This window comes from Anoplopoma fimbria, chromosome 24, assembly GCF_027596085.1.
Source record: "Anoplopoma fimbria isolate UVic2021 breed Golden Eagle Sablefish chromosome 24, Afim_UVic_2022, whole genome shotgun sequence".
NCBI classification, from domain to species: domain Eukaryota; kingdom Metazoa; phylum Chordata; class Actinopteri; order Perciformes; family Anoplopomatidae; genus Anoplopoma; species Anoplopoma fimbria.
This window is the reverse complement of record NC_072472.1, coordinates 7,257,335-7,276,912: the sequence shown is the minus strand read 5'-3', so window position 1 is coordinate 7,276,912 and position 19,578 is coordinate 7,257,335. Positions and strand designations below refer to the sequence as shown.

The window sequence follows — 19,578 nt, the reverse complement described above, 5'->3', positions numbered from 1 at the left end:
GCCTCCCCCCCCACCCTCCCCCTCGTATTCCTGCAGGTTATGGTGCCGGTGCGTAGAGGTGGGTGGTAGCTGATGTTATCCATGATGTTTCTCTCTCTGTTTCTGTTATTCGTTAATAAATTGTGGCCTGCTGCTTCTTTTTCCTGGAGCTCACTGCAGCAAATCCGTTGAGTGCAGAACTAGGCTTGAGGAGCGTGTGTTGGGGTTTTAGTGAGTTACTATAGCTAATGGATGGTGTGGGCTGATGGTTTCCTCCACGTGACATGGTTGCAAAGAACTGGCTGGTGTTCAGTGTTCTGACTTTACTTTTTCTGGCATTCCCTATTTTCTTGTCTTTAAAAAAGACATTATCTTGGGAGTGAAGGTTAAGTGTATGGTGTAATGGTCTCTTAATAAGCTGAAAGCACAAAATGCATTAGTAATGTACACATTATATTAGGTATCAAAGTGCTAGGGCGATGCTAAATTAATTCCAGGTCACATCTCAATGCAACACTCAAGCCAAGTAAGTCATCTTCTCTCCACCACCTTCACCTTCACCTCCACCCCTCCCATTCATTTTACTACAACACATCGTGCGGGCTAGTGATGAATAAATGTGCTCCTCCTTTGTGCTGCGAAGGGCCAATCCCGTCCACAAATGGATATTAACTTCGGGTTGTCATGGATCCCTACACTTGATCAATAGCTTTCACATAGCATTACAGCCAAGAGCTTCAGGTGCTTGTTGTCCAGTCCCTGGTGTTATTTAATTCTTTTTTTAAATTTAAGGCTTAAAAACGTTATCCACTATTCCTTCTCAGTGAGTAATTTGTAAATGTGTTGCTGTGTGCACAGTTGCTTTAAAGTGTCTTCTACAGGTTTTCTTCTAAGATGTTAATATTTTTAAACTGACATTTGAAATAAGAAACATATTAAATCTAATGTTAGGGAAGGGTAAAATATTAAATGCAAGGTTTACCCCTAAATGTGCTGTTTTTATCAGTCAGAGTGTCAGTGTGCATGTTGCCGTGTCACAGAGGTCGATAATGTTTTTCATTGAACGTACTGAGGCAACTGTCAGCTTTGTGGGGAAACTTCTCTCTGGTAGAAAAAGGAGGCAAAGCTCAGATGAGATTTACAAGAGCAACAAGGAGTTGTCCATCCATTGGTTGTACCCGCGGTCATGCACAGTGTTACTCGGGTCGACATGGAGATGGACAACCATTCAAATTTATGGGCAGGTGCTTGTCAGAGATTAAGTCACAAATGTCTGTTACTTCACTGCAATGACTTGACTTAAGCTTTTGATGTTAGTTTTTTTTACGGTGGATGTTCCAGCTTTTAAAACTGCTGCCGTGGTTCAACTTGAATTTGGGCGGCTATAACAGACACCATGTTTGTTTCTGTAAGGTCGGGCCTGATTGTTTGACACAGATCATAGCTCTACCTTTGTGAATGAAATATGCTTTATAGATAAGACTGCCTTGCCTTCCCCTAATAACTGATTATTAGATACAGATATGAAGAAATGAAGCTAAACAGATTATGAAATCATAATTTAACGAGCTTTATTCTGAGTAATAGTAATGAGCTCTCCTTCAGAGTGTGTCTGGAGGGCAGTTCCAGGAGCTGACTGCGTAATGAGCTGCTTCCTTAGTAAATCAGGCGCCGAATGCACAGAGATTGCGACCGCAAACTTAATGAAAATTGCAGCGCACATTTACGCAACGCCATTTTCTTAGTAAACCTGTCCCCAATCTGAGTGATTTCTCACAGCCCAGCAGGAAAATGGTCATTCCTCTCATTCTCAGGTTAATCAATTCCTGATTGCAAACCAAACTGTTATCGTCGTGGCAATTTTGTAGAGTGGTTATTAAAACTTAGAATGTCGGGCAGAAAAAGGAGCCAAACTGGTCCCAGGAGTAAAACTTCTTGTTGCGAACAAAAGATACCAAAATAACACGTATTGCCGTATAATACCTGTGTTACTTTAAACCTTCAGCAATGAATGCAGCACAAATTAATGGATAAGGTCGAGAACTCACCTTTTCATAAAAACGACCACCAGACCAATCCAGTACAGAAAAGTCCACGAAACCGCACATTTAGGCTTAGGCAAATGCAAACTTGCAGTCCGTCCACAAGGAAATGGAAACTGTTACGTTAAGTTACATACATTTAGATGGTTTAGTTTAGGTACAACGCGGAAAATGTATGTTACAAGATGGTTGGGGTTAGGTACAGATTTGGTGTGGATACGTCCATTTGAGAATCCAGGACTTTGACTTAATTACGGTGGGATCCATGTGAATATATTTGTCAACGAAGATACTGTACTATTTGTGATGAACAACCATTGAGAACCTACATATTTGACCAACTATTTAGTCATCTTGTAACTTTTTTAATTCAGTAATGGAGTTTAGGAACTGCGGCTCCAAGGTCCATGCATCTAAAGGGATCTTTCTTTTTTTTTTTTTAAATGGAGTTCTATAAGGTACTTATCCTTACTTGGTGTATTACCTACTACTTGACGGCGGTCGACATGCCCTGAGTTTGGAGGTTTTTAAGTGTACGCTATATTTAGAATATTTTCACAGCTTTATCTTGCCATCACATAGCCCTCTTCAACAGGGAACTGAACTGTAAGTGAAACTCATACATGCTCTCTTCAAAGCCAGAAGACTCCATGGACAAATATAATATAGATAAGTTTCATTTCAGTTCAGTTCCCCGTGGCAACATATTTTAAATATAGCCTACACTTTTTGAATCAATTAAATTCTTCTTTTCATTGGTTGAAATACATTTTTTACAGCAGAACATTGCTTTGCTTCCATGCTTGTATTCATGTCTGTTTTTCAATACTGGTGGCGTGCCGATCGCCATCGACTGTACAATACACTGGCTATCGATAAGTACCTGATACAACCTCACTTAAAAATACCGAATTATCGCTTTAAAGTATCATCTAGCAAATTTAACTGTCAGACATCCTAGCAGGGATGTGGTGGCAGACTACTATTTCCACAATGTAACACTGAGATCTGTTGTCTATCCAAACTGAGTTTCTTTTTCATTTTCTTTCAGATTCACGAGCTGGAGAAGGAGCACCCAGAACGGTGGACCATGCAGTGATCGGAGGAGTGGTGGCCGTGGTCGTCTTCGCCATGCTCTGTCTACTCATCGTCTTGGGGCGCTACTTTGCAAGACACAAAGGTACAGGAACCTGAAAATACAGCTTTATTAGCAGGACTAATGCATTCATTTTTTTTTTTCTAACTAAAGCTGCATTGGGACAGATTATCATATACAGCATGCATAAAAGAAACTATGGACAGTAGCTGGAAATGTTTACCATCCACAGGAGGTGACATAGTAAAACAGCAGAGAGCGGGCACTGGACTCACCAACATGGATAGACAGCAGTAAACTGGGGCAATCAGCCAATAAAACACCACCCTACCACCACATATTACTGCCATGTTACTGTAGTTGTAGAAATCCTGAGGTGGGTGGGTTATAAAGATACTGTTCCTGTTTACTAACAACCACCTGGCAAATAAATCTCCTCCTCTTTATTTGGCGAACATGGGACAGGATGTACAAGCTGAGTTTGGAAAATAAATATATATGAAAGCCATGAAGATGCATCACTACCTTAGAAACCAAACAGTCCTCGTTCATACGGATTAAAGGGACTTAAATAAAATCAACAAACAGCATGACTTTAAAAATAGATATAGACATAAAAAAACAAAAAAATACAGAAAATCCCAGTAAGTTAAAGAGGCAGTTTACAGAAAACACAGTGTTTACAGACTACACTGAACACTAGCATATATGTTCTACATACTTATAGGAATATTATACAGAAATTATCTAAAAATAGTCACAAAATGTTATCTAATGGTATTGTGTACAGGGACACAAGTTGTCTATTTTTTTGTGTCGCTCAGCATGAAAAATAATTGCAATGGAAAGTCAATTAGGATCCTTTTACATGGTGAACACACAAATTAAACACATCCTTGTGACTATGCAGCTGTCAAAATCACATGGAGACCACTTTGCCTAATGGCATTGTGTATGGTGCGAGTTGTAAGCTTTTAAAATTGCAGTGGATGCCAGATATGAATATTCATGCAAGAGCAATAATTATAGAGAACAGAAGAAAGAGAGATTTATTTATTTATTGCTCTTTGCCTTCTTTGGTGGCTACACCTATGCAGCCAGGGGACAGGAGCCAGGGGAAGCGACTCAGGAAAACATAATACATCTAGAATTTCATATGTTTAACTACCTCCATCGGAAACGTTTCGTAATAATTACTCAACAAAACACTAGTGTGTATAACCATCAATGCGAATTACAGCATATATATATATATAACTGTTCAAACTAAGGTTGCATTTCCAAAAGACACCTTGAATTGCCATTAAATTTGAGATTAAATCTCTAACTGATGTCAAATTTTATTCCGTGCATATAGGCACATATTTTTCATTACCTCTAACTAAAACATTGTAATTATACATGAGAGCACTAAACAATAAGGCTGCCATCCTTATGAAAACATCTGCATCTGAGTTGAACTCTTTAATCTTACCAAATTTACACAAATCTTGTTCATCAGCAATGAATTTAACAAATTCTACAAAGAAGGCAAATACTACCTAATCAGAGGTTGAGTAGGGCAGCTCTTGGCAGAATGCGGGAGAACATAACCATCACTATCTTTGTGATACAGCAACACCTTGATTCCATCTTTTCAAGCAGAATTTGTCCTTTTATTTCCGCATTTGAAGTGCCCTTCCTCATTCGATGTGGACTGTCGCCTCGGTTATCAACCTACACTCTGATAGGATGTGAATAAATCTTGTAAATTCAGTTTTAAGGGGCTCCCTTAGTTCCTCTTTTTTTCACTCCGCCGAACTTGACAAGGTTAATTTGAAGGTGTGAGCCGTGCTCTTCCACACACTCGAGATCATTTCGAAAGCCTGATTTTCATGTGCCAATTTGAATGAAAAGGAGGGGAAATGATGTATAATCTGAATATTACAGCTTGCTGGTGGTAGGTTTGTGTAAATGGCCACATGGAGAAGGATTTACATAATTAGGTGCTGTGGGATGTAGAGGCACATTTTAATCTTTTGTATCATCTACGCAGCAGGCTATTACCCAGTCCGTGACTCTGTCCTTCATCCCCTCCACCTCAGGTACCTACTTCACACACGAAGCCAAAGGAGCAGACGACGCAGCGGACGCGGACACGGCCATCATCAACGCAGAGGGTGGCCACACCAACTCGGACGAAAAGAAAGAGTACTACATCTAATCAAAACAGGACCCCCTCACTCTAGTGTCCTCTTTGGGACGACGAGCTGTTTTCGGGGCCTGGGCAGGGGGAGAGGGGTGTTTGACGGAGGGATTCGAGTTTGTTCAGGATCACTTTTAGTGAGAGTAGAGGGTTTAGGGAGTAGAAGAGAGATGGGGTTTCAAAGAAAGGCCTGGTTTAAAGCCGTTGTTTAGTCTAGTCTGCAGATGTAGATGGAATGTTTTGTGTGTAAAAAAAATTAAAAATCAAAAAAGGACAAAAAATGGGAGGGTTCAGGGTTTTTCCGGTAATCTGAGAAGGGGATGGGGTTGCGGGTGGGAAGGGTGCGCCATACGTTGCCAGATATCACTGTAGAGAGCTTCACCATTTTCGACACCTCCCTAACTGCTGGTACGAATTTTATTTAGTTCAACCATTTGCAGAAAATTCTGTGCCTTGTTCTATCCATACTTTGGATTTGTGTTGATCCTCATTTGCATAACCTTGTTCCTCTCCTTTTCCCCATTTCATCTTTCCCACTCGTAATCATCGATGTGCTGTTGGCTTTTTTGTATGAGGGTAAAATTACACAGCCACTTTATTCATTTCCCCTAAATGTGTCTGCACACACGCTTCCTCTACTGCATAACAAAAAACTCTTTCCAGTATACTGTGATTTGTCTCAAGCCATTACTTCCCTCTCCTTTATTTTCCCCTGATGTTTTGACAGCTCCAAAAATGCATGGAATGCTTTACATATCATTGTACAAAGGACATAAATGAGAAACAGGTTTGATGTACTGTATATGCTCTCCCAGCCCTTAACATAACCACATTCAAAACATAATCAAAAAGAAGGCAGCAAGGGATCACATGAAATGATTTTATTGGGCCAATTCACTTTTTAAATTCATGTTTTGCAACATCAGTTTGTTTTCAAAGCAGATTTACTACTGCCTCTTAAAAAAACACCTTTCTTAGTAAAGAGAAGTAGTACTTTATTTTTCTTCACGGCGCTGCCATTTCATTATTTTGATTTCTTTCTCTGTTCAGTATTATTTTTCTTATATTAGTCTGGATGGAAGCTCTGTTTTCCCACCAGCCTTTATTGAGTTGAAATGATGTGATTCAATTGATTTCCATCTGCTCTCACTCTAGAATATTTTTCTTACAAATGGGAAAGTAAGAAAATGTAAATTGTTTTAAAATTGGTTTTGGCAGGCTCTCGGTCAAGATGCCTCAGTAATAAAAGGCTGTTGAAAAAAATATTTGCTATTAATATTGGCCAACTAGCAACCGTAAGATGCTGGTGCATTGTACATAACTTTAACTAAAACAGAAACGGCCTCAACCAAACACATCTAAATTGATTTAAGGGACACATAAGCTGCACAAAACATCCTGCGTATGGCGGGTTCATGTTATCTCATAGAAACACAATCCAATGTAAATCAAGCCAATGGAATCACAGCTGTATTGTACACTAATCCTTACTAAGAAATATTTTTTACAACTTAATAGAATTGCAATGGAGTACCTTGGTGGATTTTATTCTGTTACACTCATTGTGAGTTTTGTCAAAAGGAAAGTAAATGTCTTCAAACTGAAATGCTCCGAAAGACAGTCCAGTCTTTCCACTTCCATCACCTTCTAAAAATATATTTTTTCTTTAATGCAGCAGCTTGAGTGTGTAAACAATTGGTAATATTTTTGCATGTATGTATGTGCTTAAACTCCTCTCGCCTCTCTATCTTGCTTTATGTATCACCTGCCAAAACTGAATGAGGATCTGTTTTGCTGCGCCAGCTGGGGAGCAATGAGGAATTCCAAAAGTAATGAATTGTTCGTAACTGACTTAAAACACATGTTTTCTGCTCCGGGATGGTAATCCATGGGTTACGTTAATGCCTTGGCTTCTTAACATGGTGATAAGGGTCTATTCATGGCATTGTTTGTCATAATTACGTGTTCACGCAGTAAGCAGCTCGCTTAATGAACCCTTACTTTATTATATCAGCTGTGGGTGGAAGTCTTGGTTGTGTCTGCAACCATTCTAGTATATATTTTTAATCAAGTCCAACCCCGAGATTCCTTCTAGTATATATTTTTTAAGTCCCTTATTCCTTCGTTTTTTCAAAGTAAAGCTTTTCTGAAGTAGTAGTACCAGAATCTATTGGACAAACATAAATCCTATCAAATCAGTAGAGAAAAATGGGTCAAATGATTTGCCTTGTACAGTAACATCAGTGAAATTGAACAAAATGCAAAAAAAGGATGCATTTTAAAGATTGAGATTCCCGAAAATACATTAATAACACTAAGTTAAAAAATTGCATATCAAAATTAGACAGGTTTCACTTAGTTTATTGATACTGTTTGCATGTATATTAATGAACAAATTGGCCTAAGTACCAAGTTTCAGCTAAGACATACAAAATACTGTGTAACTGTGTTTTCCGCTATGAACGGCATTGACGCCTTTTGGTTTTCCATTATTCTGAAATGATTTAAATTTTATACATATGACATATATCAATGATAATGATAAGATGTACACAGTTTTGATTTATATGACGCAAGACGCTATTGGGGTCATAAGGGTGTTGCTTACTGCGTGGACACTCATGTCCAAGATTCAATACCTTTTGCCATGTTAACACATTTGATTGGAATTTCTCAATGTGCAGCTCAGATTGCAACACATTAACAATGTGATAGCTTTAATATATCATAGTCATGCATGAAGACAGGATTTAGGATGTACATATTGAGACTGCGGTTTGGGGTTTTTTCAAGGCAGCATTGCATCCTAAAAATTCTGTTTCCATACAACAAAACTGCATTGTCAATTACGTATTTTCTCCAGGATTACTTTCTAATCATAGTGTGCTGAACTCTGTGTAGGGAAGAGGGAGGTCAACACAGGACTCTCACCCAAGAGACTGTTGTTCGTGTCCTGGGTGAACCCCAAAGGTCAATGTTGACTCATTCTAATTTATGTCCAAAATTTAAAAATCATAACAAACATACTTACTGCAAATATTTCTTTTAAATAGTGCATCCACAGAGCTTTAAGATAGGTTCCAAGATATACTATTATGATTATGAATTAATCATTTTTAAAATGTTGACCGGTCCATAATTATTTTTTAGATTTTATTTCTGTGGAAGATATCTGACGATTGGTTGCCACTTCTAATAAGGCTTTCTAATAGTCCAAAGACATTGCTGTAGATAATGTAACACTAATCTAGAAACACCACCACACAAATTTCCTACATTTTTAGTTAATGTAGGCCTAAAGCCACATGTTGCGAAACTGTTTCATTCTTCTACCACAAAAGATCAATCACTTTTCATGACTGTCAGTCTCACTCTACACGACTATATAATATACAGGTTGTGCTACAAACTCATCATGTAATTAACCGTTGTTCTTTGTTTAAGTAACTACGCAGAACATGAAGTGAGCCAACATACATTTACTCTCATGTACTCTCTTCATGTATCTGTTTACTTCCTGAAACTTCACCACTCCTGTGAAACCCTAGATACATCACATAGCTGTACTATAAATATAGCGGCACATTCTTACATATATACATACTTGACAGAAATGAAAAACAGTTGTTGTGGAGTGAATGCAATGGAATGAGGGGGGGAAAGTGTGAAAACTAGTGGCTTATTGTTATCAATGTTCTCAATTACGCCAAACCGTGATGTTTAATTAAATTTAACAAAGTGGTTTTGTTGCATTTTTGTTTTGTTTATTTCAATTTACAACGCTAACCATGTGTTTCAAAATGCGGCCATAATTCAGGAGAAAATATGTCTCCACAAAAGTTTATTGAGAATGCAGTTTTTCGTTGAACAGAAACAGAACTATAAAGGAGACAGGGATGTTCAAAGGGAGTTGAGGCGGTTCTTGTGAAGTGCATTACGCAAATTTCATTATCCTGAGCATAACGCATCTGTGCATTTTAAAAGTTGTTTGATACTTTTTTTGCAGTTTTAGAAGACAGTCGGAGGGCTGGGTGGGAGCTATGAACATGTTGTTTAGCTTTTCCATATGATGAAGCAGTTTTAGTTGGAGACTACAGGAGCGATGTTGCATACAAAGATCAAAGAATACGTGTCCAACGGTCTCCAACTGTTAAATCTTCTGTTAAAACTTGAGTTAATTTAAAAGTTCAGTACCCACATAGGAATTACCACTAAGTTAACACTGTATGCTGATGACACTGTTTTGTGTTTGTTACGTGGATGGGTGGGGGTGGGGGGTGGGGAATGGTTCAGACTAGGTTCGATGTTTTACAGTCTGGTGTCTGATAAAACTATTAACTGAATTGTTATTGTTGCTTTATGAATCACAGAGCAGATGCCACTTCATCTGCAAGACTGAGATTGTGTGATTTGTATTTAACAGTGAGCACTATTTCGCTTCAGTGACATGTGGCAGCTTCCATTTAAATCAGACTTCAAAATATGTACTTGCCAATAAAGGAATAGAACTGAGTATTGTCTTTTCCATTAAGGCTGATGCATTCATATTTTATTTGTGCATATTAAATCTGTTGTGCGTTGGAACGGCAGGAGGGTTTCTCCAAATGTTTTACCTACTATAATTTTGCTCTCCCAAAGTTCCAATATAAAAAGTATCATGAGCAAAACAACATAAAAATAACATTCAAGTAGGTTTAAATATTCAGAAATGGTGATGATTAAAAATCAGTCTTGATTTGAAATAAATAGCAGAATGATATTTTAGGTTACTGTATGTATAATTGTATTTTCTAAATGCCCAGTAAAGTAAAAATGGTCTTACGGTGTAACTGGTGTAGTTTTCTCCACATTAAAATCTTTTGATAATGTCCTGTCTCTGGTTCATGCGTTGCTGACCGATGTGACTGCATCTCAGGTAGAATGCAAAGTTTAGGCCCCACCAATGACATAAAAGCAAGTACAATGCATCCTCATCAAATCAAGTGCAACCCATTATTTTAGATCCAAGAAGCAAAATTGGTGGTATTTTACATATATGTTGTACATGTTTTCTGTATTTTCCTTAATATTTGGTGCACTGTAAAAGATGTGTTAAGTATTGCTTTGTGTTGACATAGGTCATAAAAAGTACACTGTTTATTGGAATGAAGCAGGACCAGAAACTTGTTGTGGATGTACTACTACTGCGGCTTTCCATGCACCACCGCCTTTGGAAGCACGTTTGATCCCGAAGAGTTTTGATTGTGTCACCAGTCATTGTTTTTAGATTGATTCTTTTTGTCTCTCTGCTGTTCTTCGGAAATGTTAATGTGTATTAATGGAGAAAAGGAGTTCCACATTCCCATACACATTTTGTATTGGTTCATAAATAGACATTTTTACAAAACAATGAAGAGTTCTTGTCTTAATAAAAAAGAAAACATATTAATGTCCAAAATAATCAGTGTTGGTATTATTTTTTTACTCTAAATGTCAATATTATGGATGATGCACCACAGGTGGAGAAAATGTTTACTAATATGGACGCACAGCAACACATTATTAACTTCTGATCTTCAGTAACAATTTGCAGATGATGAAGCCTGACTATTTAATTACATTCTGATGAAAAATTTCAGACTTTGAAGATTGAAAATCCACATTTGCTGAAGTCAACATTTTTACACCCATTCTGCCACACAAACATCTGCTCTTCAACCTTCACCGCTTTATGAAAAGGCCTTTTATTGCGATCAGGTAGATCGTCAACATATTTTTTCATGCAGAACGTGAATTTTGAGTGGCAAAAAAACGTTTTTTTAATTATTTTTTCTGAGCATCGACCAATTGTGTTGTGCAGAACAGACATTCTAAACACACACTATAGTCGGGCTACTTACGAGGATTATAAAACAACAACAGTGAGGCCCCTAAGTTCCAACCAATGTCCAATGCAATATAGTCACCGTCGACTGTCCCCCAGTACATTGAACCCATTTTACTAGAATAGAGTGCAATGTACAGTAAGAGATATAAAGTTCTCTGCCGCTTTTAAGTTTTACCTGCTGATAGTTTAAATAGTTTTTGTAGTTGTTTTAATTAGGGATTCTAAGATTACATAGATCTAAGCCTCAAAATTAAACTTAACTATTTAACTATTTTAACTTCAGTCAGCCCGCTCACACAATGGACTATTATGTGTTATGTACAGAGATGATATTTGGCGTTCAGGTTCTGATTTCATAACTCCTCACAAGGAAATGCTGCAAAGCAGGGATAACAACCTCCACCTCCCTGGAGAATATAGACTCAGGTTGTGCTAATGAAAAGCTTTATGGACAGCAGCAGCAAGAGGTTGCACCTGCTGCAGCACATTACTTTCAGGTGGGCGGTGTGGCAGCAAAAGAGCAAATTAATGACAACTTAGTCACCACCGCCATCATGTCAAGGGGGCCATTGGATATAGGTTGCAATGAGAGGATAAGTTACGAAAGAGTAGCAAGAGGCTTGAGTTGAATGCCTGGAGAGGCGAAAAATTTGTATATATAATTGTATATAGCCTGTATAGGGACTACTGGAGGGACTTGCTTCACAAATACACCATCATCTAGACAGGTTCCACTTTAAGGAACGTCGCATTGCTGAATATCATGAGTGTGCTTGGACTGAGACAGGTAATCAAAGAAATAAAAGCGGAGAAACATGGGCTGTATCCTTTATATGCTGTGTTTATGTATATATACCACAACGTATTCTTTGATGAGCTTCTTTTTCAGCCTGAAGTGAACCTTGGCATATGCTGATGTGATGAAATCTTTATCACATGCATAAACCAGTATGAACATGCCGTATAAGGCGAAAGCTCCTAATTAACACGAGTACAGGGTGATACCTTGAGGAGCACTGTGAAAGCTTGAATAAATTGGACAGGGTTAATACTGTGAAAAATCAATCTCTGCTTCGCCTGCTTGGTGAGTGCAGTGAAACCTTTTAACTAACATCTTATATAAATGGATCTGGCTTTATTGATTCCAACATAGTAGATGGGACTGATGTGAGGCGAGCTATCTGTCATAGAAAAATATATTTCTCTATTCATATTTCATGTTCATGAGCCAGTCTTTACTCTAGACATTAACACACCTATAATATTCAGTATTCGGTAGATGACTTGGGGAGAGGAAGATATTATCTTTTTAATTACATTTTCACCTCGGGCTCCTATTATACCTCAAGTGCTGTACATAATGAGCCAACACCTTAAATAAGTAAAGGTGATACTGCTATTGATTAGAACGTGAAGGCTCGAGGCAAGCTATCAGTCATAGAAAATGTACTTCTGAGTTCATGCGTAATGTGTGTGCCAGTTGGTCTGTTATAGGCTCATTACTCAATATCCTCAAATAACTCGCGTAGAAATAAATTATATTCATTGCAAGCTAACTGACTCTATAACAGCAAAAGGCTGCACTTAATAAAGCCCAAGTATAATCTTTTTGCTGTGTGTTTTGTCTACAGTAATGAAAAGGTCAGTGATGCAGTCTTGTCTTCGTGTGTTAACCTTGCAAGCTCAAAAGGTTATAGCTGCAGTATCCTGAAATGAATAATATAGTATTTATCCATTACATCTGCACGGCAACCACAGTATAATTTGACTCTTTTGATCCTGATCTAATGAACTCTGTCCTTGTTACCGCTCACATATTATTCACGGATTGACTGTTTAGCACCTACCCAGAGGCCATTAAGATTACAAGGCCATGAAGAGGGTCTGCAATGCAAACCACTGTAGCCTGATATCAATAGGCGAACCAGAGGTGATTATGAATGATTTATTGATTGCGAGATTGTAAAGGGCAGGAAAGAGCCGACCCATAAGCTCTTGTGGTAATGGCAAACCTTAAGGGCACTCAGGAAATTAGGTCACCCATAAGGGCTCACAACAATTAAGCTACTTGTCCTCGCTCTGCAATCAGACCTGGTCCCTGTTATGCAAGGAGCAGTACTCTTTGCATAATGGGGACATTTTTTTTTTTATACATCATTAAATACAAAGGAAACGGTTAAGACTTTTTTGTAGTCTGTTTGAGTGAACAATTTCTCTCTCCCAACTTAAATAACCACAGCAGGTCAGTGCCCCAAGGAGTCTGATACCAAAACACACCAGAATTTCAACTAACTCCAATGTAAACCCACACAAATCATTATTAGATAGCCAGAGCAACTGACGCAGTATAAAGAGCGAAATAATCTGATCTGAACAAACGCAGGACTTTCCCCTTAGAAACCGCTGTCCGTGTGCTGTGTGAAACTAAAAGTCGTCGTTATTCACGTGACTCGTTAGTCAGTCAAGTCAACATCAATCCACCAACTTTTCCTGACCCCAAGTAAGTAGTTTTGTTGTCTTTACCTAACTTTCCGTGGAGTTTGAAGTTTACTTTGAAAACTTGTGTAACAAGCATCTATATCAACAAGCTGCCTAGAGGGGTCCCTAAAGCATCCGGTTCAGGGATTGCATTCCTACACTAGAATTATGCATTCTGATGAATTGTAACTTTTATATGGGAGACCGGAGTTTGAATCTTGACTTTGGCACTTTGGTTAAACAAATCCTCTCTCATGCTCAATGTCACTTTTGACGACTGCAATATTGAACCAAAAGTATGATTATGAAGTATTTATAAAATTAAATAATTTTATAGACTATGATCTCGACCTATCTGTAAGTGCTTGGTGCCTAAATATATATATATAATTATTTTTTTACGTAATACCTTCCTGTCTCAAAGTTTTTGGGTGAAAAAAACATAACTTCCATCCAGCCATGACTCCTTTCTCTTTGAGTTGTTGTTGTATTTGTGAAATCGGAGCGGCAGCCACTTACCGGTTAAAACATCACCTTTGTTTGTTTGACTCCAGCAGAAAATTGCTCTGTGCCATTCAGCATTTGTTATGATTGTTTTGTTTTCAACTGCAATTTGTGCTCAGTGGGTCATTTTGACTATTGTCATATTTATTTTATGTTATTATATTTTGCAACGAGTGGGGGGCAATGTTCGGGCTGGTTCTCCTATAATTCTGTATATAAAAGGAACTAAATCAGTCTGATTAATCAGAATGAAGTAAATGCATATGCAAATGCAATGCATCTTGGCCTTATTCACTTCACTTGACTTATATTGGCGGTACCCACTTTAGTCAACTTGTTAATGTATACTGTAATGTACTGTTCATCAAGGGTGGCATGGTTTGGTTTGGTTTTATTATGTCATAAACAAAACCTCACATAACACTTATTGTTTAAGTAATTAGTTTTGCAGATATTTGGTCATAATTTATGTTAACTGGGTGAAAAGTAAATTGGTCGACAAAGTTTTTACAATACTTCCTGAAAGGGACGTGATTATTTGTACCAAATTTAACGGCAATCTAACTTTTGTGAGACATTTAACATTTTAAAGCAATCCATCTTGCAGAAGTTCAGATGTTTCACAGGATAAGTCAAATCTTTGAAGCACTAGTCCCACGAGATGAAAAGCCAGGGGCTTACCAAAATTGGTAGTGTCATTCCTGGGGGGCCCATGAATGTCTGTACATAATGTCATTGCAATCCATCTAAAGGTTTTGGCAATATTTCAGTCAGGGCCAAAGTTGTGGACCGATCAACCAACATTACCATTGAAAACAAACAGGTAACTTGCACCAAAATGTGATCTGACAACATTTACACATGTCCATTAGGCCAGGCCTTACCTTGGCTTGACCCACGACCCTGACCTGGTGATGTAGTCTGGTGTGATGTCACTTCCTCACTCTCTGCAGTGTCATGCTACTCCTGTTGGCCGTTGTGGTTCACTGCAGGTTTATTGTCTCTGTGAGTTGCAATGGAGTGTTTGTCCTCCTCAGTCCTGATCAGGTAATCTTCTAGGAGATTTATGAAGATGTAGAAGTGGACAGCATCTCCTGGTTTTAGTGCTGTCAGATGTTTGATTTTTGTTTGTGGGAGCTAGGATGGATCTCTGCAGTCCATCAACACACGCTTTCCCCTACTGTTGTCGGCTCAGGTAAGGGCTTTTTCTTCCTTCTTGGGCAGTTAAAGCACCAAACGTCAGCAGAAGCTTTCTGTCTTCCTAATACATTCGCCTAACCGTGGTGGGGGCTGTTTCACTCTTGCCACATTCAATTTATTATTTTAGCAATGTTGACATGTAAAATCCCTCAGTCAACTTGAGGATTACATTATTGGTTTAACTGAGATAATTGATGTCCAACCCTATGAACGTATAATAATAATGGTCCAAATAAAACAGTGGTTTTGCCTATAAAAAAATGTCGCTAGATTTAGAAACTAGACCACTGAACAGATCACTGATTCCTTTCTCAAATATTGTGTGTGACTGTGAGTGCACCAGCAGAGAAAAAGTATATGCACCTCACAAGTGAATGCAATTACTTTGTGTGTTGTGTTAGATTGTACATGTGCTTCCCCCCCGAGGGTCTAAAATAAAAGGTCTTGGTCAGTAAGGCTGTGGTTGATCTTTACCTTCTGCGTGTTTGAGCTGCCTTCATGGCATTCAAGGCTTTACCATGTTTATTCGATGGGTTTATTTTGCCTGTGGGTTTAATGTATCTTTGTTCCTGTCTATGGGGCTCTACATGGTGATGCCTCCTCACAGGAAGTTTTTCTGTTTTTGCTCCAAAAAAAAAAGATATTTTCTAAGTAAATGATACAACCAAGCCAGCCGGTCATGTTAAGAGGAAAGTTTTATTTCTGTATGGGTACAGAGAGGAAGCCCCAAGGCCATGTTTGTGATGTTGGGCCAAGAGACCTTCAGTATCTCAACCTCAGGTCAAACTTTGACTCCAGGAGCAGGTCAGTTGTCAAGTTGTCCTGAGGGTTTAATAGCTTGGCAAAGACAAAAATGACTGCTGTATCCAAGCTGTTGTCCACATAAATCTTACTTAAGCAGATGGAATTCTGCACATTAGTATGATAAGCTAAATGGGTTCCGGACATCAGCAACACCATGACAACAAGGTCAATGACTTACACTCATTTATCCCCCTAAAAGGAACACATATGAGCCCCGTAACCAGCCCAAGAAGTATTACTGCCCCTTAGTTTACCCACACAAGGATGCTCATTTCTTTGTATTGTGCATTAATACTTCTACCTCTTAATTGCTGTTGTTCCTGTGTACAATTGTTTTCTTTATTTAATCAGTTATTCAGTGTTGTTTTGTTTTGATTTTTTTGCCCTCCAGAAACATTGCCATGGTACCAAATGGCTAAATATGTAAATAATTCAAGTAATAAAATGCTTTGAAGATAAAATATATACTTTACAATTTTTTTTAATTAAAATAAAATGTTGAGCTGTTTATCTTCCATTAAGTGATTTTAAATAATGCATTTCATGATTAATGGTAGCTCTCGTTTTTCATTTAGATTTTTTTTTTTTAAAGGCACACTTATATTAATGTACATCAGTAAAAATGTTTTAAATTCATCTTGCTGAGCTTATATTGACCCTTTTATTGATAGGGTTGGACAACCTCAAGAGATGAGCTAACTGAATATCATGTCAGTGCCTGTGCATGTCATTCTGTCAATCTGTCTTTCTTCAAAAGAGAAGAGGGATTAGATTTGGAAATTGTATATAGAATTGGAAGTTTTGTTTTGTAGGGCTATGGTTGGTTATCTTTGAAAAAAATGCTAATTTTGTTGAAATGTTGCAACCATAATTCTGCCTGTCAGACCCCCATCCTCTCCTTCTGTGGCTCACTGCAGATGAGCTCTGAAACAGGTGCTAGAGTGCCTTCTTGTGGTCACCTTAGGAAATACACAATTAAGGTCTATCAGGTGCAGCTCCTCCACACAGAAAATCTAACAATTAAAGGAGCACGCTGATAAAAAATATTGATGTGAGTGACAAATTTAGGGAGTATTATAACTGTTTTCAGTTTCCCCTTTAAAATGCACTCAAACTCTGACTTCAACTAAACATCCAACCAGGAAGTACTGATTGTTCCAATGCTGCATTGAGAGCTGAATGATTCTTTTGTTCATTAATTTTGTGATTGATGGCTTTTACCAACACTACTCAAAAAGCAGAACTTCTATAAGATAATAACCGACTCTGCGAATGATTGTAATTTGAATTGAACATTACTGATTGGTGTTACTTAATGTAAGAACTTCAGTATCCTCGGTATAATTAACCATTTTGAAGGATCTCGCCTCTATTTTATCGACATTCAGCACAACACATGACAATCCTGAATATCAACCTGATGGATCTTATCAGCCACGTCCTCTAGACCAAGGTGAATTAATCAAAGCAGACTTGATTTTGATACCCCGCCCCTTCCTTTCTTCTTCCCCTCTCTCGCTCAATTTCCTGCACTCTCTCACACCGAGGCAGCTGGGAATTCATTTGTCTTGCTGATTAATGATGAGAACCATATCCTCCACAACACCAGTAAATTAAAAGAGATTGGGGACGGAGAGAAAGAACATCCAGGTCCATTCATCCCAATCAAATTTCACACTAGGTCCAATTCATCCTAAGCTTTATTTCTATTGTCTGCTATACAAACACAGAAAGCACTAGTTATTCACTTTCTCCTCCCAATTTCAACTGGCAACTTTCCAATTGCACGCTCATTTTTCAAGCCTTCAGGATACGACCATACCCATTACTGTTTCAGGTGGTTGTTGTCATCAGCAGCAGCTACGGCTCCCTGTTAGCACTGTTGCCTACATGTCTTCATGTTCTTCCTGTGTGTGTTTTGATGTCCTTACCAGTCTAAAGAAATACATATCAGGTCATCTGAGGATATTGACTCTCAATTTCCAATAGGTTAGTGTAGGTATATAATGTAGTACATAGTCTGTGATGTGATGTGGTACTATACAAACACAATGATGTGATGTGTAAAGCTCTAATGCAGTGTTTCTTAAATGGGGGTAGAAGTATTCTTTGGGGGTACTTCGGAGTACTGCAGGCAGTATGTGAGATTTTTTTTAAATGCTAATTTAAGAAATATCAGTCATGCATAACTCCTTAAACTTATGCTACTATAATTAGTTCAATTTAAAAAAAATCGTCAGTATAATTCTTAACTGCTGTGAACCGTCTACTGTCACAACAACCTGTTTTTTTTTTTCTACCAAAAATGTTTTGTGCTGGTTACTTGGCAGAAAAAAAACATTTCAAAGGGGGTATATTATTGAAAAAAAAATGGAGAACCACTGCTCTAAAGGGTGTGTAATACTCTCTGACATGAATACAATTCCAGACTTCCCAGTTAGTCTGGAATTGTCATGGTTTCAAGCTGGGTGTACCAATACCCAACAAATATCTGTTAATGTCTGTAAAACACTAAAATGTCCTAGTCAGTAAGCTAGTTGTTAGCTGTCATGGTGAAGAGAAAGCTGTTTTTGCTCCAGGAGGCTTACCCCTTCCTCATAAAGTACCTGGTAACGAAATGCTGCGTACTGCGCACACTGCTAGCCTACATTTACAGTCGGCCACAGTGTAAATGGGGATATAAAAGACCATATTAGCAGCCAGATAGTAGTAAGCTGGCAGATAATGTGTCACAGTTGGCCATTCAGCCAGAAGCCTGTGCAAGGACAAAAGCCTTGTGTCTTGTTTTAAAAGGTGTCTGACAATTAATCATTTTATAACACCTATTAGCTACTTGTCTGTTATTAGAGACTTTTGAATTTAACTATTGTTTTTGTGGATTTTGGGAGACAAAATATATTATATATTGATTATATATTCAGCTGTAGTTTATATAAATCTCAAACTGTTTTTGATCTATTTTTCTTGCCGTTTATTTGAATGGTAATGTTTCCTTTCATGCCCTGGTATATCATACTGTAGCTGTTGCAACAGACTATTCCTCAGATTAGGAATCAATACCTTTTCATCTTATTGCATTTGCTGGACGCACTGACTGCTCCACTCTCACGAGGACCTTCAGTGTGTTGATGGTATTTGTACATTGTTCAGGGACCAAATCAGTCCCTAAATGTTTAATTTATCTCTGCAGCCTTTGGCAGCGTTCCAAAAAGCATAAGACATCCCTAGTGACTGGTGTCCGGAGGAAATAGATGGGAGCTCTGAGAAGCTCACGTTATATATATCACTAATTAATGCTTCTTTCCTCTGCTGCATTCCATCTTTTTTCTCTGTAACACTTTCATTTCTGTTTTACCCGCTACTGCTTTCAAAGTCACTAGAGCCTCATCTTGGACCAAAAAGACAAGGAGTTACACAGAGGCGT

At 38.2% G+C, this 19,578-nt stretch overlaps 1 protein-coding gene across 3 annotated transcripts in view; it reads left to right on the top strand.

Moving 5' to 3' along the window:
* Positions 1-6,370, top strand: part of cadm1a (cell adhesion molecule 1a) — a 357,276-nt gene extending 350,906 nt beyond the window's left edge. For all 3 annotated transcript variants that reach the window (XM_054626035.1, XM_054626033.1, XM_054626034.1), the window contains 2 exons: positions 3,073-3,201; positions 5,202-6,370. In XM_054626035.1, the coding sequence (XP_054482010.1) occupies positions 3,073-3,201; positions 5,202-5,320 (248 nt within the window). In that variant the 3' untranslated portion in view covers positions 5,321-6,370. The remainder of the gene's footprint in view (positions 1-3,072; positions 3,202-5,201) is intronic.
* Positions 6,371-19,578: the final 13,208 nt, after the last annotated feature.